General features: G+C 43.5%; 1 protein-coding gene across 2 annotated transcripts in view; it reads left to right on the forward strand.

Moving 5' to 3' along the window:
* The window catches only part of SOCS7 (suppressor of cytokine signaling 7), an 89,166-nt gene that overhangs the window by 15,397 nt on the left and 55,707 nt on the right, over positions 1–18,062 (forward strand). Inside the window, exons 2-4 of one of the 2 annotated variants that reach the window (XM_073572484.1) lie at positions 9,146–9,210; positions 12,865–12,969; positions 17,937–18,038. In XM_073572484.1, coding sequence (XP_073428585.1) covers positions 9,146–9,210; positions 12,865–12,969; positions 17,937–18,038 — 272 coding nt within the window. The remainder of the gene's footprint in view (positions 1–9,145; positions 9,211–12,864; positions 12,970–17,936; positions 18,039–18,062) is intronic. The other variant, XM_073572486.1, reaches the window with a different exon arrangement.

Below are 18,062 nucleotides of genomic sequence, written 5' to 3' on the forward strand. Positions count from 1 at the left end.
AGTGTCACTTCTTACAAATTAAAGTTTCAGCATATGAGAACATTTTTTTAAATAACTTCTATCAAAAATGAATATCAGACAGCAATCAGAGTGCAGTTCAAATTTATTTATTTTTTTTAATTTTCTCCTCTTCCACAGAACCATTGGCAAGTTTGATCCTTGACTAATCTAAATTGGACATGTCTCCACATTTTGGTGCGGACCATGCGGTCCACAAAAATACATGGGCACATGGACACTCTTATAATTTATAATGAGGTTTGAGTTTTGTCTATGAAAAACCAGTATGTAAAAACCAACATCTGAATAAAGCCCTAAGGATGTGAACTGCACTGTCAGTTGAATTTTCAAGATCTGTGGTGGTCTTCCCTCTCCATAGATTTTTTTTTTTTTTTTTTTTTATAGGCAGTAGGTGTAATTTGATCCATCACGCCAGGCAGATTTAAGAAAGATATACATCTTTGTACCGTGTTAGCCAGTGTATAGAAAAATAATTACAATTGAGACTCCTCAGTGGTTGATACCTTTTAATGGCTAACTGAAAAGATGGTAACACATCTCGAAAGCTTGCAGTTTACCATCTGTTCAGTTAGCCATTAAAAGGTATCAACCACTGAGGAGTCTCAATTCTGAATATTCTTCTAGGCAGATTTAGTTTTCTAGGGTGAATGATCAGTGTGAAAAGTAACATTTTTTTTCTCTAGTAAAGTATATTGCAAAGTGTTGAATCTTCACTTCTAGTTATGAGTTTGATTAAGTGTAATTACTATACAAGTTATATAGCTTAAAGATCTATTGAACGTTTACGTTCTGATTGGTGGATCTGAAAATTGTAAACACCACCACCAATTCCAAAAAAAGTGAAAATGTACAGGAAACTGATTGTTCACTGGGCATAAGTAATTCACAAATTGCTCTATTAAAATATCTTATTTATTACAGATACACATGAGTAGTTATCCAATACAATAAGGCTCAGAGACCCCAAATGCCTTATGAGCATCACCAAGGGGGTGCGAGCCTTACAGAGCTGCTTCATTCTAAAAAATTTTTGGTGATCATGGACTTCACCTTTGTCGTCTTTTCACATGTATCTATGACAAAACTTTATCACTGGTGTCCTATTTGTACTCTATTTTGTTTATACCACAGACAGAATATTTCTCATTTTGAGGGCAAATTAATGGATGGAGAATTGCAATCAAAGGAGCTACAGATGTAATGTAATAGCATAGAGCTTAAACACTTTTATACTGCTCAGATATGTTATGGAAATCTGACACCATCTTGCAATTTCCTTGTATTATTACTTGCTCAGTCATTTATCCATATGGCTGCCATGTAATACTACCATTACCCTGCAGTAGCCACTACAAGAGAAATGCCTTGCTGGACTGATGCTTGCCCAGGCAAGCAGCAGTTTGCCAGGAGCAGGATCTGTGGCGTTGCAGGGTGCATTGGATTGTGGCAGCGCTCACATTCTGGAAGGGGCTGTCCAGCACCTTAAGACGTCTGATGTGCATGTAATTATGCACCCCTGGTCTAAATTACTGCTATTGTTAACCCCTTACTAACATATGCTGTAATAGTACACACATGTCGTACTCCCCCTGTCTTTCCAGGTACATGACAGCTGATCTATACTGCTGACGTGCCTGCAACATCCGCGGGTGGAATCGCAGACCACTGTTGTCATTGCCAGATTGCTATGAGCACCGGCCATGGTTGGCGTTCATAGCAAGTGAGCATTTCTGCTACACACAGGCGTTCTGATCGTCACCTTTATGTAGCAGAGGCAATCAAAGTACTGCAGCTTCTAGTCTCCCATGGAGACTATTTAAGCATGTAAAAAGTTTTTAAAAATATATATATTAAAAAGTTCACCTCCACCCCTCTTACGCTCCATTTAAAATAAAATAAAAAAATCAAATCTACAAATATCTAGTATCGCCGCTTTTAGACTCGATCGATCTATCAATATAAAAAAAATTAACCTGATCGCTACACACTTTTTTCAACACTTACGTAAAAAAGAACGTATACGTGTTTGCCCCGGGGCTCGTAATGACCTGGAGAATCATAATGGCATGGTTTTAGCTCTTAGTGAATGTGTTAGAAAAAAAACAAAAAACTGTGGAATTTCACCGCACTTAGAATTTTTTTTTCCTGTTTTCCACTACACGAACTAATGATGTCGTTCAAATGTACGACTTGTCCCACAAAAAAAACAGCCCTCACATGGCCATATTGACCGAAAAATATAAAAGTTATGGCTCTGGGAAGAAGGGAAGCAAGAAATGGAAAATGCCCCTGGGGTTAAGACCTAAAGTTAAAGATGACGCATTTTCTTTGTATTTTAGGCAAATATATTATATATATTTTTTCATAATAGATAACATTTTTGTTTTCATTTTCAAAATTAGAACTAAGGGAAGTAGGCCGATTAAGAACTTTGGGCACCCTTGAAGATTTGTCCAAGGTTTCAGACCTTAATTAGCCTGTTAGGGTTATGGCTTGTTCATTAAAATCATTCGGAAAGACTAGGTGGTGCAAATTTCCCAGCTTTATGAAAAGCCAGCCTCCTCTAACCCTGTGCCAAAAAATTAACAGCCATGTGGTGTTCTAAGCAGCTGCCTAGCACTTTGACAACGAAAGAGGTGGAAAGCAAGTGAAGGTTATAAGATGATAGCAAAGCGTTTTCAAGTTGCCCTTTCCTCAGTTCAAAATGAAATTAATAAATGGCAGTTAGCAAGAACAGTGAAGGTCAATATAAGGTCTGAAAGACCAAGCAAAATTTCAGGGAGCACTGCTTCTAGTGTTGGATTGCTAGAGAGTCATATCAGAACCCCTGCTTGACTGCAAAAGACCTTCAGATAGATTTAGCAGAATCTGTTGTTGTGGTACGTTGTTCTACTGTTCAGAGATAACTGCACAAATATGACCTTCATGGAAAAGTCATCAGAAGAATACCCCTGATGCCTTCTCACCATAAAGTTCAGTGTCAGACGTATGCAAAAGAACATCTAAATAAAAGCACCAAAATGATCTACACTGCTGCTGCACCTGTGTCCATGCACCTGACTGAGGTGTCAAACGCTGTTGGCAACCATGCCCGAGCTCCCAGTTGCCAACCCAACAGAAAAAACGAAGCATGCATCTGTGCAAAAATTGAAGAATGAGGGTGGCACCCACCGTCCCATAAAATCCACTTTATTGAGGCAATTTAAAACATCCAGAACAGGGGAGTCTCATGTGGAATGTGGAGGACGACGGCCGTTTCTTGCAGAATTTAAACATCCAGGACCTGTAGAAGCGCATTTGTGCGAAACTGCCGTCGTCCTCCACATGAGACTCTCTAAGGATTGACATCTCCGTCATTTCTTTAATCGCTTTAAGAACACCCTCCCAGAAGGCTGCCAAGGCTGGGAACGCCCACCATGTATGTGACATCAAACCCACATGGGCCACATACTCCTGGGAGCCATTTATGTAAGCCAGAAGAAACAGGATACCATCTAGATACTATTTTATAACTACTTTCCTGAGCTTTAGTGGCTCTATTAGATTTGAGAGAGGTGGAAATATTTATACCATTGTTCTCTTGTAAAGGTTTGATGAAGCTCCTTTTCCTACGCCTTACAAAAAGGGGGAAGCGTATCCTGATCACTATTTACTAGAAGCTTATAGATATCAGAGATTGTATGTACAGGGTTAGTAGGAGCCATACATAGGGATTCAAACGAAGAAAGGGGGCGCACCCATCCGAAATGATTAGCAAATGTAGAGAATAAATGCCCTAGTTGAATATATTCAAAAGAATATCTCGCTTTCTGTGGACAATCACCTAGAATAGCTGAGAGGGGAAGCAATACACACTCAGGGCCCATATGATTAAGATGCCAAAAATATATATTTTTGTAACTGTTCACAGTAACAGCAGTTTTGACCAGTGGCACCCAAACACATTATTTATTATTATAGCGCCATTTATTCCATGGCGCTTTACATGTGAGGAGGGGTATACATAATACATACAAGTACAGTAATCTTAAACAATACAAGTCACGGCTGGTACAGGATGAGAGGACCCTGTCCGCGAGGGCTCACAATCTACAACGGGATGGGTGAGGATACAGTAGGCGAGGGTAGAGCTGGTCGTGCAGCGGTTTGGCGGATCGGTGGTTACTGCAAGTTGTAGGCTTGGCGGAAGAGGTAGGTCTTCAAGTTCTTTTTGAAGGTTTCCATGGTAGGCTGATATGTTGTGGTAGAGAGTTCCAGAGTAGAGGGGATGCGCGGGAGAAATCTTGTATGCGATTTTGGGAAGAGGGGAGTACAGAAGGAGATCTTGTGAGGATCGGAGGTTTCCTGCAGGTAAGTACCGGGAGACTAGGTCACAGATGTACGGAGGACTCAAGTTGTGGATGGCTTTGTATGTCATGGTTAGGGTTTTGAACTGGAGTCTTTGGGTAATGGGGAGCCAGTGCAGGGATTGACAGAGGGGAGAGGCCGGGGAATGGCGGGGGGACAGGTGGATTAGTCGGGCAGCAGAGTTTAGAATAGATTGGAGGGGTGTTAGAGGGGAGGCCACAGAGCAGGAGGTTGCAGTAGTCAAGGTGGGAGATGAGGGCATGGACTAGGGTTTTTGCAGATTCTTGGTTGAGGAATGTATGGATCCGTGAAATATTTTTGAGTTGAAGTCGGCAGGAAGCGGAAAGGGCTTGGATATGTGGTTTGAAAGAGAGATCAGTGTCAAGGATAACCCCGAGGCAGCGAGCTTGTGGGACTGGAGAGAGTGGACAGCCGTTTACTTTAATGGATAGGTCTGTTGGGGGGGGTCACGTGAGATGGGTGAAAGATGATTAATTCTGTTTTGTCCATATTAAGTTTTAGAAATCTAGCGGAGAAGGATGAAATAGCAGACAGACATTGAGGGATTCTGTTTAGTAGGGAGGTGATATCTGGTCCAGAGATGTAGATCTGTGTGTCATCAACATAGAGATGATACTGAAAGCCATGAGATTCTATGAGCTGTCCGAGGCTGAAGATGTAAACGGAGAAGAGCAGGGGCCCTAAGACTGAACCTTGCGGGACTCCCGACGGATAGGGGGCGCGGTGAGGAGGTGGTGTGCGAATGGGAGACGCTGAATGTCCGGTCTGCTAGGTATGACACAATCCAAGATAGGGCCAAGTCTGTGATACCAAGAGATGAGAGGGTCTGTAGTAATAGGGAATGGTCCACTGTGTCAAAGGCAGAGGACAGGTCAGGTCCAGGAAGAGGAGGACAGAGTAGTGTCACTTGGCCTTGGCGGCTAGTAGGTCATTGGTGACCTTAGGGCAGTTTCAGTGGAGTGGTGTGGCCGGAAGCCGGATTGCAAGTGGTCAAGGAGGGAGCAAGAAGAAAGGTGGGAGGATAGTTCAAGATGGACGTGTTGTTCCAGTAGTGTTGAGGCATAGGGGAGAAGTGATATAGGACGATAGCTAGATACAGAGGATGGGTCCAGAGTGGGCTTTTTGAGGATAGGTGTGATTGAGGCATGTTTAAAGCTTGAGGGGAAAACACCAGTTGTTAGTGATAGGTTGAAGAAATGGGTTGGGATGAAGACTGGTGAGGTTTGGGATGAAGCATATATTACAATCACGCTGTTACCCTTATTGGGTCAAGCGCTGACTATCTGCTACTGATGTCTGACAGCCCACTGTGCTAACCTCACTCTGACAGCACAGTAGCCAATCATACTTGAGTTCTGAGCAGGGAAATCCATCTAAGTGGTTAGAGCTACTGAGCTCACTGGCTGCCACTCGGTTGATGTGTCAGCACCACGGCCACTACGAGTTACTGGAAGTAGCCTCCGCACTAGACATGATGAGTAAAGTGTGAAGGCCCAAGATTTTGCTATTCTTCATGTATGGTTGTTAAGCCCCGCAGCAGCACATCTGACACATGAGTCGTCGGAAAAAGGAGAGGTTTGCCTATTAACGTGGAAAGTCGCTCAACATTTTAAGAGTAAACTCCAAGAAAAACTAATATTGTTCCACTAGGACACACGTCATGCTCAGCTCCCTCAGACCCAAATCTAAGGAAAATGTACATTTAAAGGAGTTATCCACACCCTAAAAATGTCTTCATAAACTGTCAAGTCTGTGCTATCAAAAAAGAAAGCATATCCACCTTATCAATCCCTCCCCACTTCTCTCCCACCACTAGCCCATGACTCCTGCCAATCTGCATGCTTCCTCTTTTCGCTAAACGGCCATGTGATGCTGCCGCAATCACATGCCTGACAATCTGATTCCTGTGGTCACAAATTTATTTTGGAAGATGGGTTCTTGTATGTATTCAGTATCTTATACACACTAACAAATGCATTGCTCTGCCCTGTTCGTGAGGGCACTTGCCTCCATCTGTCCCAGCAGGGGTGGTCGGTCACAGGCTGCTCCTGCCGTGTGATGGCATCATATTCGGACTAATAATGACCATGCTGATGTCTGTCAGCTTGTTATTGATGCAGACTAATCTCTCATTTTTGCTGGCTGGCCCTACATCTTGAAGGAGGGGTTCTCTGGGCACAGACTGACAGTTGGCTTTTTATTCTGTTTTAGGCTATCGGCAAAGTAGTTTTTTTTTTTGCCATTGGCCAATTGGGTTGTTTTTAGGGTTACTAGCGGCAAAGATGTGACGTAATGCAGCATGGACATCCACATATGTACGTCCGGGGCTTGGGTGGTGATGACTGCAGGTCGAGCTGCTATGTAAGATCTGTGCTGTAGCGGGAGCAAGAATTATTTCCTATGGCCGCTGTAACAATGGAAAGCACCAGACTTGTAAAATCCGCACACAATGTCATCCTGTGACCAGGTAGAACCCTAGATAATACGGCATGCTCTGATCCCTGAGACGGGGAGACGCTTGCAGTAAGTCATTTGTGGGGGCAGTGTTATGACTGCTGCAACATTTGATATTTTTTAGTTTCTTTGCCATGGGAACTCTGTATTTTCTTGCATGATTCGTGACAGGGTGCCAGGCCCTCCTTCGGATCCTCTGTCTGCACGCAGTGGAGGTGGCATTGCATTGCTCTACAGGCTTTCTTTGTTTTCTCTATAGTTATGCACAAATGGTAAAGCCGGAGAGACAAAAAGCACAAATAGGGTCTTATCTGACAGCCAAGTGGTATAAGCTATTACAGATACGCTCACCTGATAAAGCCACATGATGGGCCACAATTAGTACTGACTTCAATGACTGGAAGTTCATGGAAAATCCTCATGTTCTTCATTGATCTATATACGACGTCAAGGTTACAACCTAGAAAGTGGTGTGTATTGTTCCTATGAGCTGTGACTACTACATATGCAACCATGTTCCTGGACTTGGTGAACAATGAGGGATCACATTCTTTATTTTTGTCATCAGTCCTAGAAGGTGTCCTCATTGATTCAATATTGACTGGCTGCGTTATAGCCCTATATACTATGGTGAAACAATAGCTAGTAAAAATGAGTATATATAATAATAATAATAATCTTTATTTTTATATAGCGCTAACATATTCCGCAGCGCTTTACAGTTTGCACATATTTTCGTCACTGTCCCTGATGGGGCTCACAATCTAAATATATGGCATCAAGAGTTGTCAGGTGACTTGTTCTAGTTTGGACAGTTTGATAGGGGACACCTGACAGCTAAGTTCCCTAACTGCATCAACAGGTTTGGCTGACAGACATATATGCTAATTGTATGGTCATCCGTAGATAGGATGCCACCAGACATGTCTAATGATGGCTCTCTTATGGAGAACCAAGGCGTGGTTGGTCAAGCAGACGCTACTGTGTGTGGGGAAGAGATGGCTGACTGCTACCTAATGAATATGGCAGGCTTTAGAGAACAAAAAGACCAGCAGTCCAAAGTCACATAAGATTAAAGGGAATCTGTCACCCTTTTTTTTTTGCGCCGGCATTGACATCGGGCTTATCTACAACATTCTGTAATGCTGTAGATAAGTCCCCGATGTAACCTGAAAGATAAGAAAAACATGTTAGATTATACTCACCGCAGGGGGCGGTCTGGTCTAATGGGTGTCGCGGTCCAGTCCAGCTCCTCCCATCGTCACACGATGCCGTCCTCTTCTTACTTTCTGTAGTAACTCCTGCGCCGGAGCCACTACAGGACGGGAAGGAGAGGACAGCATCGTATGAAGATGGGAGGGACCGAACCGCGACACCCATTAGACCAGACCGCCCCCTGCGGTGAGTATAATCTAACATGTTTTTCTTATCTTTCAGGTTACATCGGGGACTTATCTACAGCATTACAGAATGTTGTAGATAAGCCCCTGATGTCAATGCCGGCAGCTGATAGAGCAAAAAAAGGGTGACAGATTCCCTTTAAGTTGGACCCTTAATGACCCCATCAATCATCTCTCAGGGATTCTCATACATTAGATGGTCAGCTGAACCCCGCAATATCGTCATGCTTAGCCTACGTTGGTCTATCGTGTGTGGAGTTATACCCACGAAGTATATTTTAATGAATAGATCTTGAAATAATAATTGGTTCCACAATTGGATGTTTAAACTTTTTTTTTTTCTGTGCTGAGATAATCTTATAAACGTGCCCCTGCTGCCTGACCGTGCAGGAATATGGTCTGATCATACCACATCTTCTGGGCAGGGGAGCTAACGAGAGTATACAGACAGGACAGCATGGGATCACAGCTGCTTTCTGTGAGGTAAAACATTTTCCTGTCTGTTTGAAAACATGTTTACCTCATAGAAAAAAATCAGCTGTGATCCCAGGCTGTACTGTCTGTATACTCTTTTTGTTTTTTGTTTTTTTTTTTCTCCCTCAGAGCATGAGGCCTCAGGTAGTATGGTCAGATGCAGCCATTACACAGTAATTTTCCTTTTTTTTTTTTTTTTTTTTGTACACATCCACTTGAGGAAATTTTATTTTTACTCCCAAGATCTATTAATTGAAACATACTTTATGTTCAATTTCTGTCATAATCACAGACTAGGATTATTTGAATCCATGTGGTTTGCTCTGCTTGGTGACGAGTAATATTCTTGCGTTATCTGATATGTCCTGTTTTCATGTGATATCTGTGTTACCATAGAAATGACAGTGTTGTTTTTTGGTTTTTTTCAGGAAGCCCCGTTTGACCAGAACTCAAAGTGCCTTCTCTCCGGTCTCCTTCAGTCCCCTCTTTACTGGTAAGTGGTTAAAAAAACAAAACCTTTTGCCATGATTATGCGTGTTCCCATTACATTGTTTAAAGGGAAGGTGACATCCAAAAAAAAAATTTTTCAGCATTTGAAAAAATGTAAAGAATTAATGTTTACATTTTCTTAAAAAATATTATCATTTGTTTTTAATTTTGTAAAATATGAAAAATAATTTTAAAAGTTTGGCATTTCCACTTGTTAACACTAGGGGGAGCAGCTACTGAAGTTTGGCACAAAAACCTAGTGCAACTAGCTCACATTACTGCACTGGAGTAAATATGGGCGGAGTCTGCTGACGTGTGTGATGTCACTCCTCTCCTCCCCTTCTGGGTGTTTGCTAAGGGAAAAGAGGATGAAATCTAGGAACACAGTGAGCAGCCATTTTGATGGGGCCTGCAAAGTTACTGACTGTCTTTTCATGTAAAGTCTGGATCAGAACAGGCCACCAATCAGCAGAAATGTTTCCTGGATTTCTGTGGAGCAGACAAGCAGACGGTCCATCCATGTGTATAAAACACAGCGCTCTATGTACATTCCCTGGCACCGATCAGGGTGTCCCCCATAGACCAGCACACTGCTCTCCTGAAATACTCTGTGCTGCTGTCGCCCTGCTCCTTCCACCATACATCAGGCCCCTGTCGCCTCGCTTTCACACATCGCCAGGACAGGATCTGAGGAGAGGAATGGGGTCTTCGGTCACTGAGGATGGCAGGCAGCAAGGATTCTGGGAGTAGGGTGACAGCAGCACAGAGTATTTCAGGAGAGCAGTATCACAAGGGATAGGATTAAGGGCCTGTCACACTAAGAGATATCGCTATAACTTGTGACATTATAGCGATATTGCTAGCGACATCGCTGTGTCTGATACTTACCTACGACCCGCTCACCCGCTGGTTATCGCTGATCGCGCAAGAACGTCCTGGACCGTTTCTCGTCGTCAGCTTCCTGCGGCGCTTCCTGCTGTAACGACGAGCGACACGTGGAGCCGGGCGGGAGGACGCAGGATCGCCTGGTGTGACAGGTAAGTAGCGACCCCCATCCCCAGCGATGTCGCTGGTGAGATCTGCCTGTGTGGCAGCTCACTAGCGACCACTTAGCGATGTACCAGCGATCCTGACCGGGTCATATCACTGGTCGGGATCGCTGGTACATCGCTAAGGCTAGTTTCACACTAGCGCTTTTGAGCGCAGCGACGGCCTACGCACGGCCGCCGCTAAGCCCCGCCCCTGCCACGCCTCCGCCTGTAGCTCCGCCTACCGGCGCATGACGCTGCATGCGTCCTGCGTCCCCTATCTTTATCACTGGGGGCGCAGGCCGTGCGCAGTATGCGTTTGGCGGCGCATGCGTCCTTTTGACGGTGCGCCGACCTGCGCCAAACGCAACCTGCTGCAGTTTGGTTGCGCCGACACACCGTCAAAAAGGCGCATGCGCCGCCAAACGCATACTGCGCACGGCCTGCGCCCCCAGTGATAAAGATAGGGGACGCAGGACGCATGCAGCGTCATGCCGCCGGTAGGCGGAGCTACCGGCGCAGGCGGGGCTTAGCGGCGGCCGTCGCTGCGCTCAAAAGCGCTAGTGTGAAACTAGCCTAAGTGTGACAGTACCTTCAGATACACAGCTCAGCAGTCAGTATCACACAGGATTAGATACACAGCTCAGCAGACAGTATCACACAGGAGAGGATTAGATACACGGCTCAGCACACAGTATCACACAGGAGAGGATTAGATACACGGCTCAGCACACAGTATCACACAGGAGAGGATTAGATACACGGCTCAGCAGTCAGTATCACACACAGGATAGGATTAAATACACGGCTCAGCAGTCAGTATCACACAGGATAGGATTAGATACACGGCTCAGCAGTCAGTATCACACAGGATAGGATTAGATACACGGCTCAGCACACAGTATCACACAGGAGAGGATTAGATACACGGCTCAGCACACAGTATCACACAGGAGAGGATTAGATACACGGCTCAGCACACAGTATCACACAGGATAGGATTAGATACACGGCTCAGCACACAGTATCACACAGGATAGGATTAGATACACGGCTCAGCAGACAGTATCACACAGGATAGGATTAGATACACGGCTCAGCAGACAGTATCACACAGGATAGGATTAGATACACAGCTCAGCAGTCAGTATCACACAGGATAGGATTAGATACACAGCTTAGCAGACAGTATCACAGGAGAGGATTAGATACACAGCTCAGCAGACAGTATCACAGGAGAGGATTAGATACATAGCTCAGCAGTCAGTATCACACAGGAGAGGATTAGATACACGGCTCAGCACACAGTATCACAGAGGAGAGGATTAGATACACGGCTCAGCAGACAGTATCACACAGGATAGGGTTAGATACACGGCTCAGCAGTCAGTATCACACAGGATAGGATTAGATACACGGCTCAGCAGACAGTATCACACAGGAGAGGATTAGATACACGGCTCAGCACACAGGAGAGGATTAGATACATAGCTCAGCAGTCAGTATCACACAGAAGAGGATTAGATACACGGCTCAGCAGTCAGTATCACACAGGATAGGATTAGATACACGGCTCAGCAGTCAGTATCACACAGGATAGGATTAGATACACGGCTCAGCAGTCAGTATCACACAGGATAGGATAAGATACACGGCTCAGCAGACAGTATCACAGGAGAGGATTAGATACATAGCTCAGCACACAGGAGAGGATTAGATACATAGCTCAGCAGTCAGTATCACACAGGAGAGGATTAGATACACGGCTCAGCAGTCAGTATCACACAGGAGAGGATTAGATACACAGCTCACCAGACAGTATCACACAGGAGAGGATTAGATACACGGCTCAGCAGTCAGTATCACACAGGACAGGATTAGATACACGGCTCAGCAGACAGTATCACAGGAGAGGATTAGATACACGGCTCAGCACACAGGAGAGGATTAGATACATAGCTCACCAGACAGTATCACACAGGAGAGGATTAGATACACGGCTCAGCAGACAGTATCACACAGGAGAGGATTAGATGTCCAGCAGATTGCCAAGTGTTTTGAAACAGCAGGGAGCAGCTCCTCCTATGTTTTGCAGGGGCAGCAGCTGGTCGGGTGATTTGGAAAGAGCAGCTCGGTCTCCAGCAGCTCGTCCTGGTTCCTCTCTTACAGCTGGTATGTGCAGAGTGAACAGCCAAGCCGTTATGCTGGAACAGTACAGCATCCAGGGCTTGCAATAGAGTTTAACTGAAGCTAACAGGAAAGCACTGGGCTCTAATAAGATGGCGCCTGGCCACACCTACAGCTGTGAATTGAGCTGCCCACAGAGGCGTGGCCAGTTCACTCCTGATGCAGCTGCAATGATAGAGATAGGGGTCGGGAGCCGACCGTTATGTCTTATGCCTAGGGACAGCCGTAAATGAGCATGGAAAGTGTCATTCAGCAGCCAGAGAGGTAAGATGGCAGCCCCCAGTGGCTGCATTACTACAGAAAAAAAAAAATCCATACACACCACTGAGTCAAGCTTAGGGGACAATATCTTTTTAAACTATTTTCTTTTTTACATTCAATTATGAAAAAACACGGCACCTTCCCTTTAATGTTGTCATTTTTTTTATTTTTTTTTTTGACAGGTGAAACGGTATCTCTTGTGGACGTGGACATATCACACCGAGGTTCATGCTCTACCCACCCCCCTACCCCACCTCCACCACCTCGCAGGAGCCTGAGCCTTCTAGGTAATGCCCTGTCTGGTCGTCTTTTATGCCCCTTTAAAGGGACTGTGTTATCCAAAAACAACCTGTTGATGGTTTTTGTGTCAAAGGGAACCAGTCAGTTGAATAAACACCTATAAACTAATTATATGGCTGCATCTGTCTTTTAAGTCTTATACTGTTCAACAACATACATACTTAGATTGATAAAAGACCTGGGTCCATCAAGTTCAACCTTTCTCCACCAATTGTACATTTTGTGACTAATTTAACTATACCCCGCAATGTTATATGTATTGGGGAAATCATCCAGCCGTTTTTTAATAGCTGTTATACTGTCTGCCATTACTACCTCCTGTGGTCGGCATTCCACAGTCTGACTGCTCTTACGGTAAAGAATCCTTTGCTGTTTAGCTGCCGGAATCATCTTTCTTCCACCTGTAATGAGTGCCCCCTGGTCCTTAGTATGGTCTTTGGAAGGAATAAGTCATGTGCCAGTGTCTTGTACTGGCTACACATATATTTATACATATAATTGAGATCTCCTCTGAGGCGTCTTTTTTTCTAAACTAAACAAGCCCAACTTATCCAACCTCTCGCAATATGAGAGGCCTTCCATCCCTTGTAGTAATCTAGTTGCTCCCCTTTGAACGGACTCTAACTTCTGAATATCCTTTTTAAAATGTGGAACCCAAAACTGGATCCCATATTCTAGATGTGGCTTCACCAGTGATTTATAAAGTGGTAACAATACTTTGGGATCAGAGGATTTTCTCTTTTTATACATCCTAAAATCTTGTTTGCTTTTGTGGCTACTGCTTGACATTGAGTACTGCTGCTCAGCTTACGTGTAAGGCTAGTTTCACGCTAGCGTTTATTCGACGCAGCGCACAGCGCCGCTAAGCCCCGCTCCTTGCCTGCCCCATCCGGTCATCGCCGCCTACTATCGCACATGGACGCTTGCGATCTGCGCACCCTATCTTTAACATAGGGTGCGCTGGCCGTGCGCTAGTAGGATTTTGGCGTGCGCTGCGCACTTTTGAAGGTGAGCCCGTGCGCGCCGAACGCAGCATGTTGCATTTCGGCGCGCACGGCGCACCTTCAAAAGTGCGCAGCGGACGCCAAAATCCTACTAGCGCACGGCCAGCGCACGATCTGCACACCCTGTGCTAATGATAGGGTGCGCAGATCGCAAGCGTCCATATGCGATAGTAGGCGGCGATGACCGGAAGGGGTGGGCAGGGACCCGGCAGAGGGCGGGGCTTAGCGGCGCCGTGCGCTGCGTCGAATAAACGCTAGTGTGAAACTAGCCTAACCGGAATACCCCAGTCCTTCTCCTGTTCTGTAGTCCCGAGAGTACTCCCATTTAATGTATGTGCAGCAATAGGATTACTCAGTCATAGGTGAATTACATGAATCTACATTAAACCTCATTTGCCAAGTGTTAACCCATTTGGTCATCTTATCCAGATCGTTTTGCAATATTATAACAAAATTATAAATTGAACAAAAGTAGCTAATTTTGTATAGATTTAAAGCTGCAAAAAATGAAATGACAGAAAAAAATTGAGAATTGGCTCTAGTTTTTATTTTACAAGTGTGGATCGTGGAAAATTTGTTTTGCAGTAATTGTATTGAAGCAAATTCATATTAGGTTGGCAATATCCAGGGAAGAGAAACACTTCAGCCTGGTACAAAAAAATGTACAAAATGAACCATTGATTCTAAGAAAATTGTACTTCCTCCGTTACACATCAAACAAGGACGAATGAAAACTTTGTAAAGTGCATGCAACAAGAAAGTGATGGCTTTAAAGTATTTGGCATAAATTTGCCTCGATTAAAGGGAACCTGTCAGCAGATTTAAAGAAAAAAATTAATCCATTTGAAAATTGTGCCTGCGCAGTAGCAGCTATCAGTGTATATGGAGGTGATCCGATAGCAGCTTCTATGCTGCTACATGCATCGGTGGGGCCAACTTGCTAGAGAAAAAAGTTGCGCAGTAGCAGCTATCGGATCACCTCTATATACACTGGATTTCATCAACCAAGGTATCATTTTAATCAGTATAACTGCTCCAACCTGACACTGTGTGTAGGTTACTGTGCACAACAGGTTCCCTTTAAGTCATGCAAAGTTGAGAGAGCTATGTTTGTTGGCCCACAGTTTAGGGAGCTTTACACGGACATTAAGTATGATGACGTACTTTAGGCTGTCGAGAAGGTAGCATGAAACAGTTTTAACCCCTTTACCATCTAGCACATTTCCTTTTTTTTTTTTTACTCCTATTCTTCCCAGAGCCATAACTTTTTTTTTTTTTTTCCAGTCAATATAGCCATATGAGGACTTATTTGCAGGACAAGTTGTATTTTTGAATGACACCATTCTTTTTACCATATAGTATTCTGGAAAACGGGGAAAAAATTCAAATTGTGGTGAAACTGCAAAAAAAAGTTCAATTCCACAATTATTTTTTATTTAACATGTTCACTAAATGCTAAAACTTGTAAGTAAAAAATATTTTTGCTCATTTCACCATTTTCTTAGACCCATAGCTTCTCCATTCTTTGGGGTTTGGGGCTGGGTGTGGATTTATTTTTTGCGCCCTGAGCTAGAGTTTTTATTGATACCATTTTGGGGTAAATATAATGTTTTTATCACCTGTTATTGCATTTTATTGCAATGTTGGTGGCAGCCAAAACAACATAATTTTGGCGCTTTCAATTTTTTTCTTGTTACTCAGTTTAACAATCTCATTAATTTACTTTATATAGATCGGACATTTTTGAATGCAGCATTACCGAATGTGTTTTTTTTTATTTTTTTTTTTTTTTATTATTTTATTTTCAATGGGGCAAAAGTGGGTGGTGATTTGAACTTTTATTTTTCATTTATTTTTCTATAAAATTTTTTTTTTTTTTTTTTATTTCACTGACTTCAGTATTACTCTTAGAAGACTTGAAGCTGCAATCATCTGATCACTTGTGTCACACATAGCAGGGCGTCAGCAGGAAACTCTAGATTGTCCAGCAGTAGAGACCCTCCAGAGCCACACTACAAACTGCAGGCAAAGAGAAAGCGCCCAACTTGAAATTGCAATAAATGTAGTTATTTAGTTTATTATGTTCTTTGGCCCATGTAATGACAATTAGTCATAAAAGTTCCGAATAAATGTGTGGAAGTTTTTTTTGCTTTTTTTTTTTTGTTGTTGCAAATTTCACATTGTCAGCATGAATTGTCTATTCATTAATTTCATTGCCCCACAGCTCCTATTTTAAAAACTAGAGCTAGTGATGTAGCAATATGATAATATTCTGTTCTCGTGTGGTCATTGAAATGTATGTGACCTCATTTGAATGCATTTACAATGAATTCCTGAGATTTTGTTGAACAGTGTTATAGGCAACACAGTAGTGTGGGGGAAGTTTACAGTATATTGTGCTACTTGCCTTTTTTAAACTTTTTTTTGCCACATATCCAAAGGATCTTGTCTAGTTGAAAAATGGTGCACTATGGGTGGACCAGTCATGGTGTGCCTGGCATGCCCACTGAGACATTACTGTGATCTGCCCTTGCTGTTTACTTCCTTAACTTTGCATCCCGTGTTTGCTTGTGAACTCCGCAAGCAGAGTAGCCTCACACCGCTGGCATGTAGGGAGAGATCCTCAGTGCATGCCTGGGAGTCATGGTATACACAAACAGCCACGGGATGAAGAGGGTGAGGCCGGGTCAGGGAACACAGTCAAGCCTCAGTAGGCATGCTATCAGTAGACAATCTTTTCGAATGGTCAAGGTCCTTTTGAATATGTGGCGAAAAAAAGCTCTATATACTGTAAGCTTTCTCCATGCAATGCGGTTGCTTGTAATCAGCATTAAAAGACACATGCAGCCATATAATTAGTTTATACATGTAGATCCAGCTGTTGGGTTCAATGTATTTTTAAAGATCGTTTTTTTAATTTTCTTACTTGGAATTTTAACAGATCCTTGTTTGTGTAGAAGTACAAGGTTATTCTGCAAGCTGGGGGGTCTGGTGTGGTCAGTTTTGTAAAGAGAAACTGTCAGCACGATTTTGCACGTTAAAGTAAAGGGCATGGCCTTAATGACGCTATTGTACAGATAACCTGAATGAAGAAATCCACATTTGAAGTTTTAATGCAATAAGCTTTAGGTGCCTATAGGTAGGACTGTGGGTAGGTTTTCTGCTCCTGTCCCCGCCTCTAGTGTCTTTATTTGCCAACTGTTTGAAAGTTTGTGCCGATGTCCTCCTCCCAGTGGGCGTCACTTGAGCAGATTGAGCTCCAGGCGGTCTTCAGTAGTATGTCACTGGTGGAGATCTTGGCTAATCATTGAGCTGAGTCTCATTCTGTGCATGCACCGCCACCAGCGTCATTTTATTGAAGACCACTGGGAGGTAGAGCAATCTGTGTAAGCGCCACCCGCAACAAGGATAGCACTCCTTGTGCACATTTTTAAACAGAAGTTCAAATCCCACCAAGGACAACATTTGCAGGGAGTTTGTATGTTCTCCCCGTGTTTGCGTGTGTTTCCTCCGGGTTCTCCAGTTTCCTCCCACATTCCAAAGACATACTGATAGGGAATCAAGATTGTGAGCCCCAACGGGGACAGCGATGATAATGTAAAGAGCTGCGGAATGATAGCGCTATATAAGCAATGTATAATAAAATCAAATGATTAAAGAACAGCAACCATCAGGATTTCATCACTAAAGGTATCTATTTAATCTGTAGAACGGTTCCATTACAGCCATGCATTTTACTTTAACATGCACAATTGTACTGACAGATTCTCTTTAAGAACTCCTGTAAAATAGAAAAAATCAGACTGCATTCTTCAGCAGCCAATCAAAATTCCATTTTCAAAGACAAAATGCATGAGCAAGATTTTGGATAGGTTCATTAGGATTCTGTCCATTGTGTGTGTATATCTTACTACACTATAGTGTGTATATATACATTTTCCTTCTTACAGATGATATTGGCGGTTTACAACCAGCGTCTGTTCTAGTAGGTCCTATGGGGTCCTCGCTCCAGTCGTTCCCACTGCCCCCTCCACCACCTCCACATGCTCCTGGTTAGTCTTTGCTACTATAAATTC

This window comes from Dendrobates tinctorius, unplaced genomic scaffold (assembly GCF_039654945.1).
Source record: "Dendrobates tinctorius isolate UK_male_01 unplaced genomic scaffold, ASM3965494v1 ptg000032l, whole genome shotgun sequence".
NCBI classification, from domain to species: Eukaryota; Metazoa; Chordata; class Amphibia; order Anura; family Dendrobatidae; genus Dendrobates; species Dendrobates tinctorius.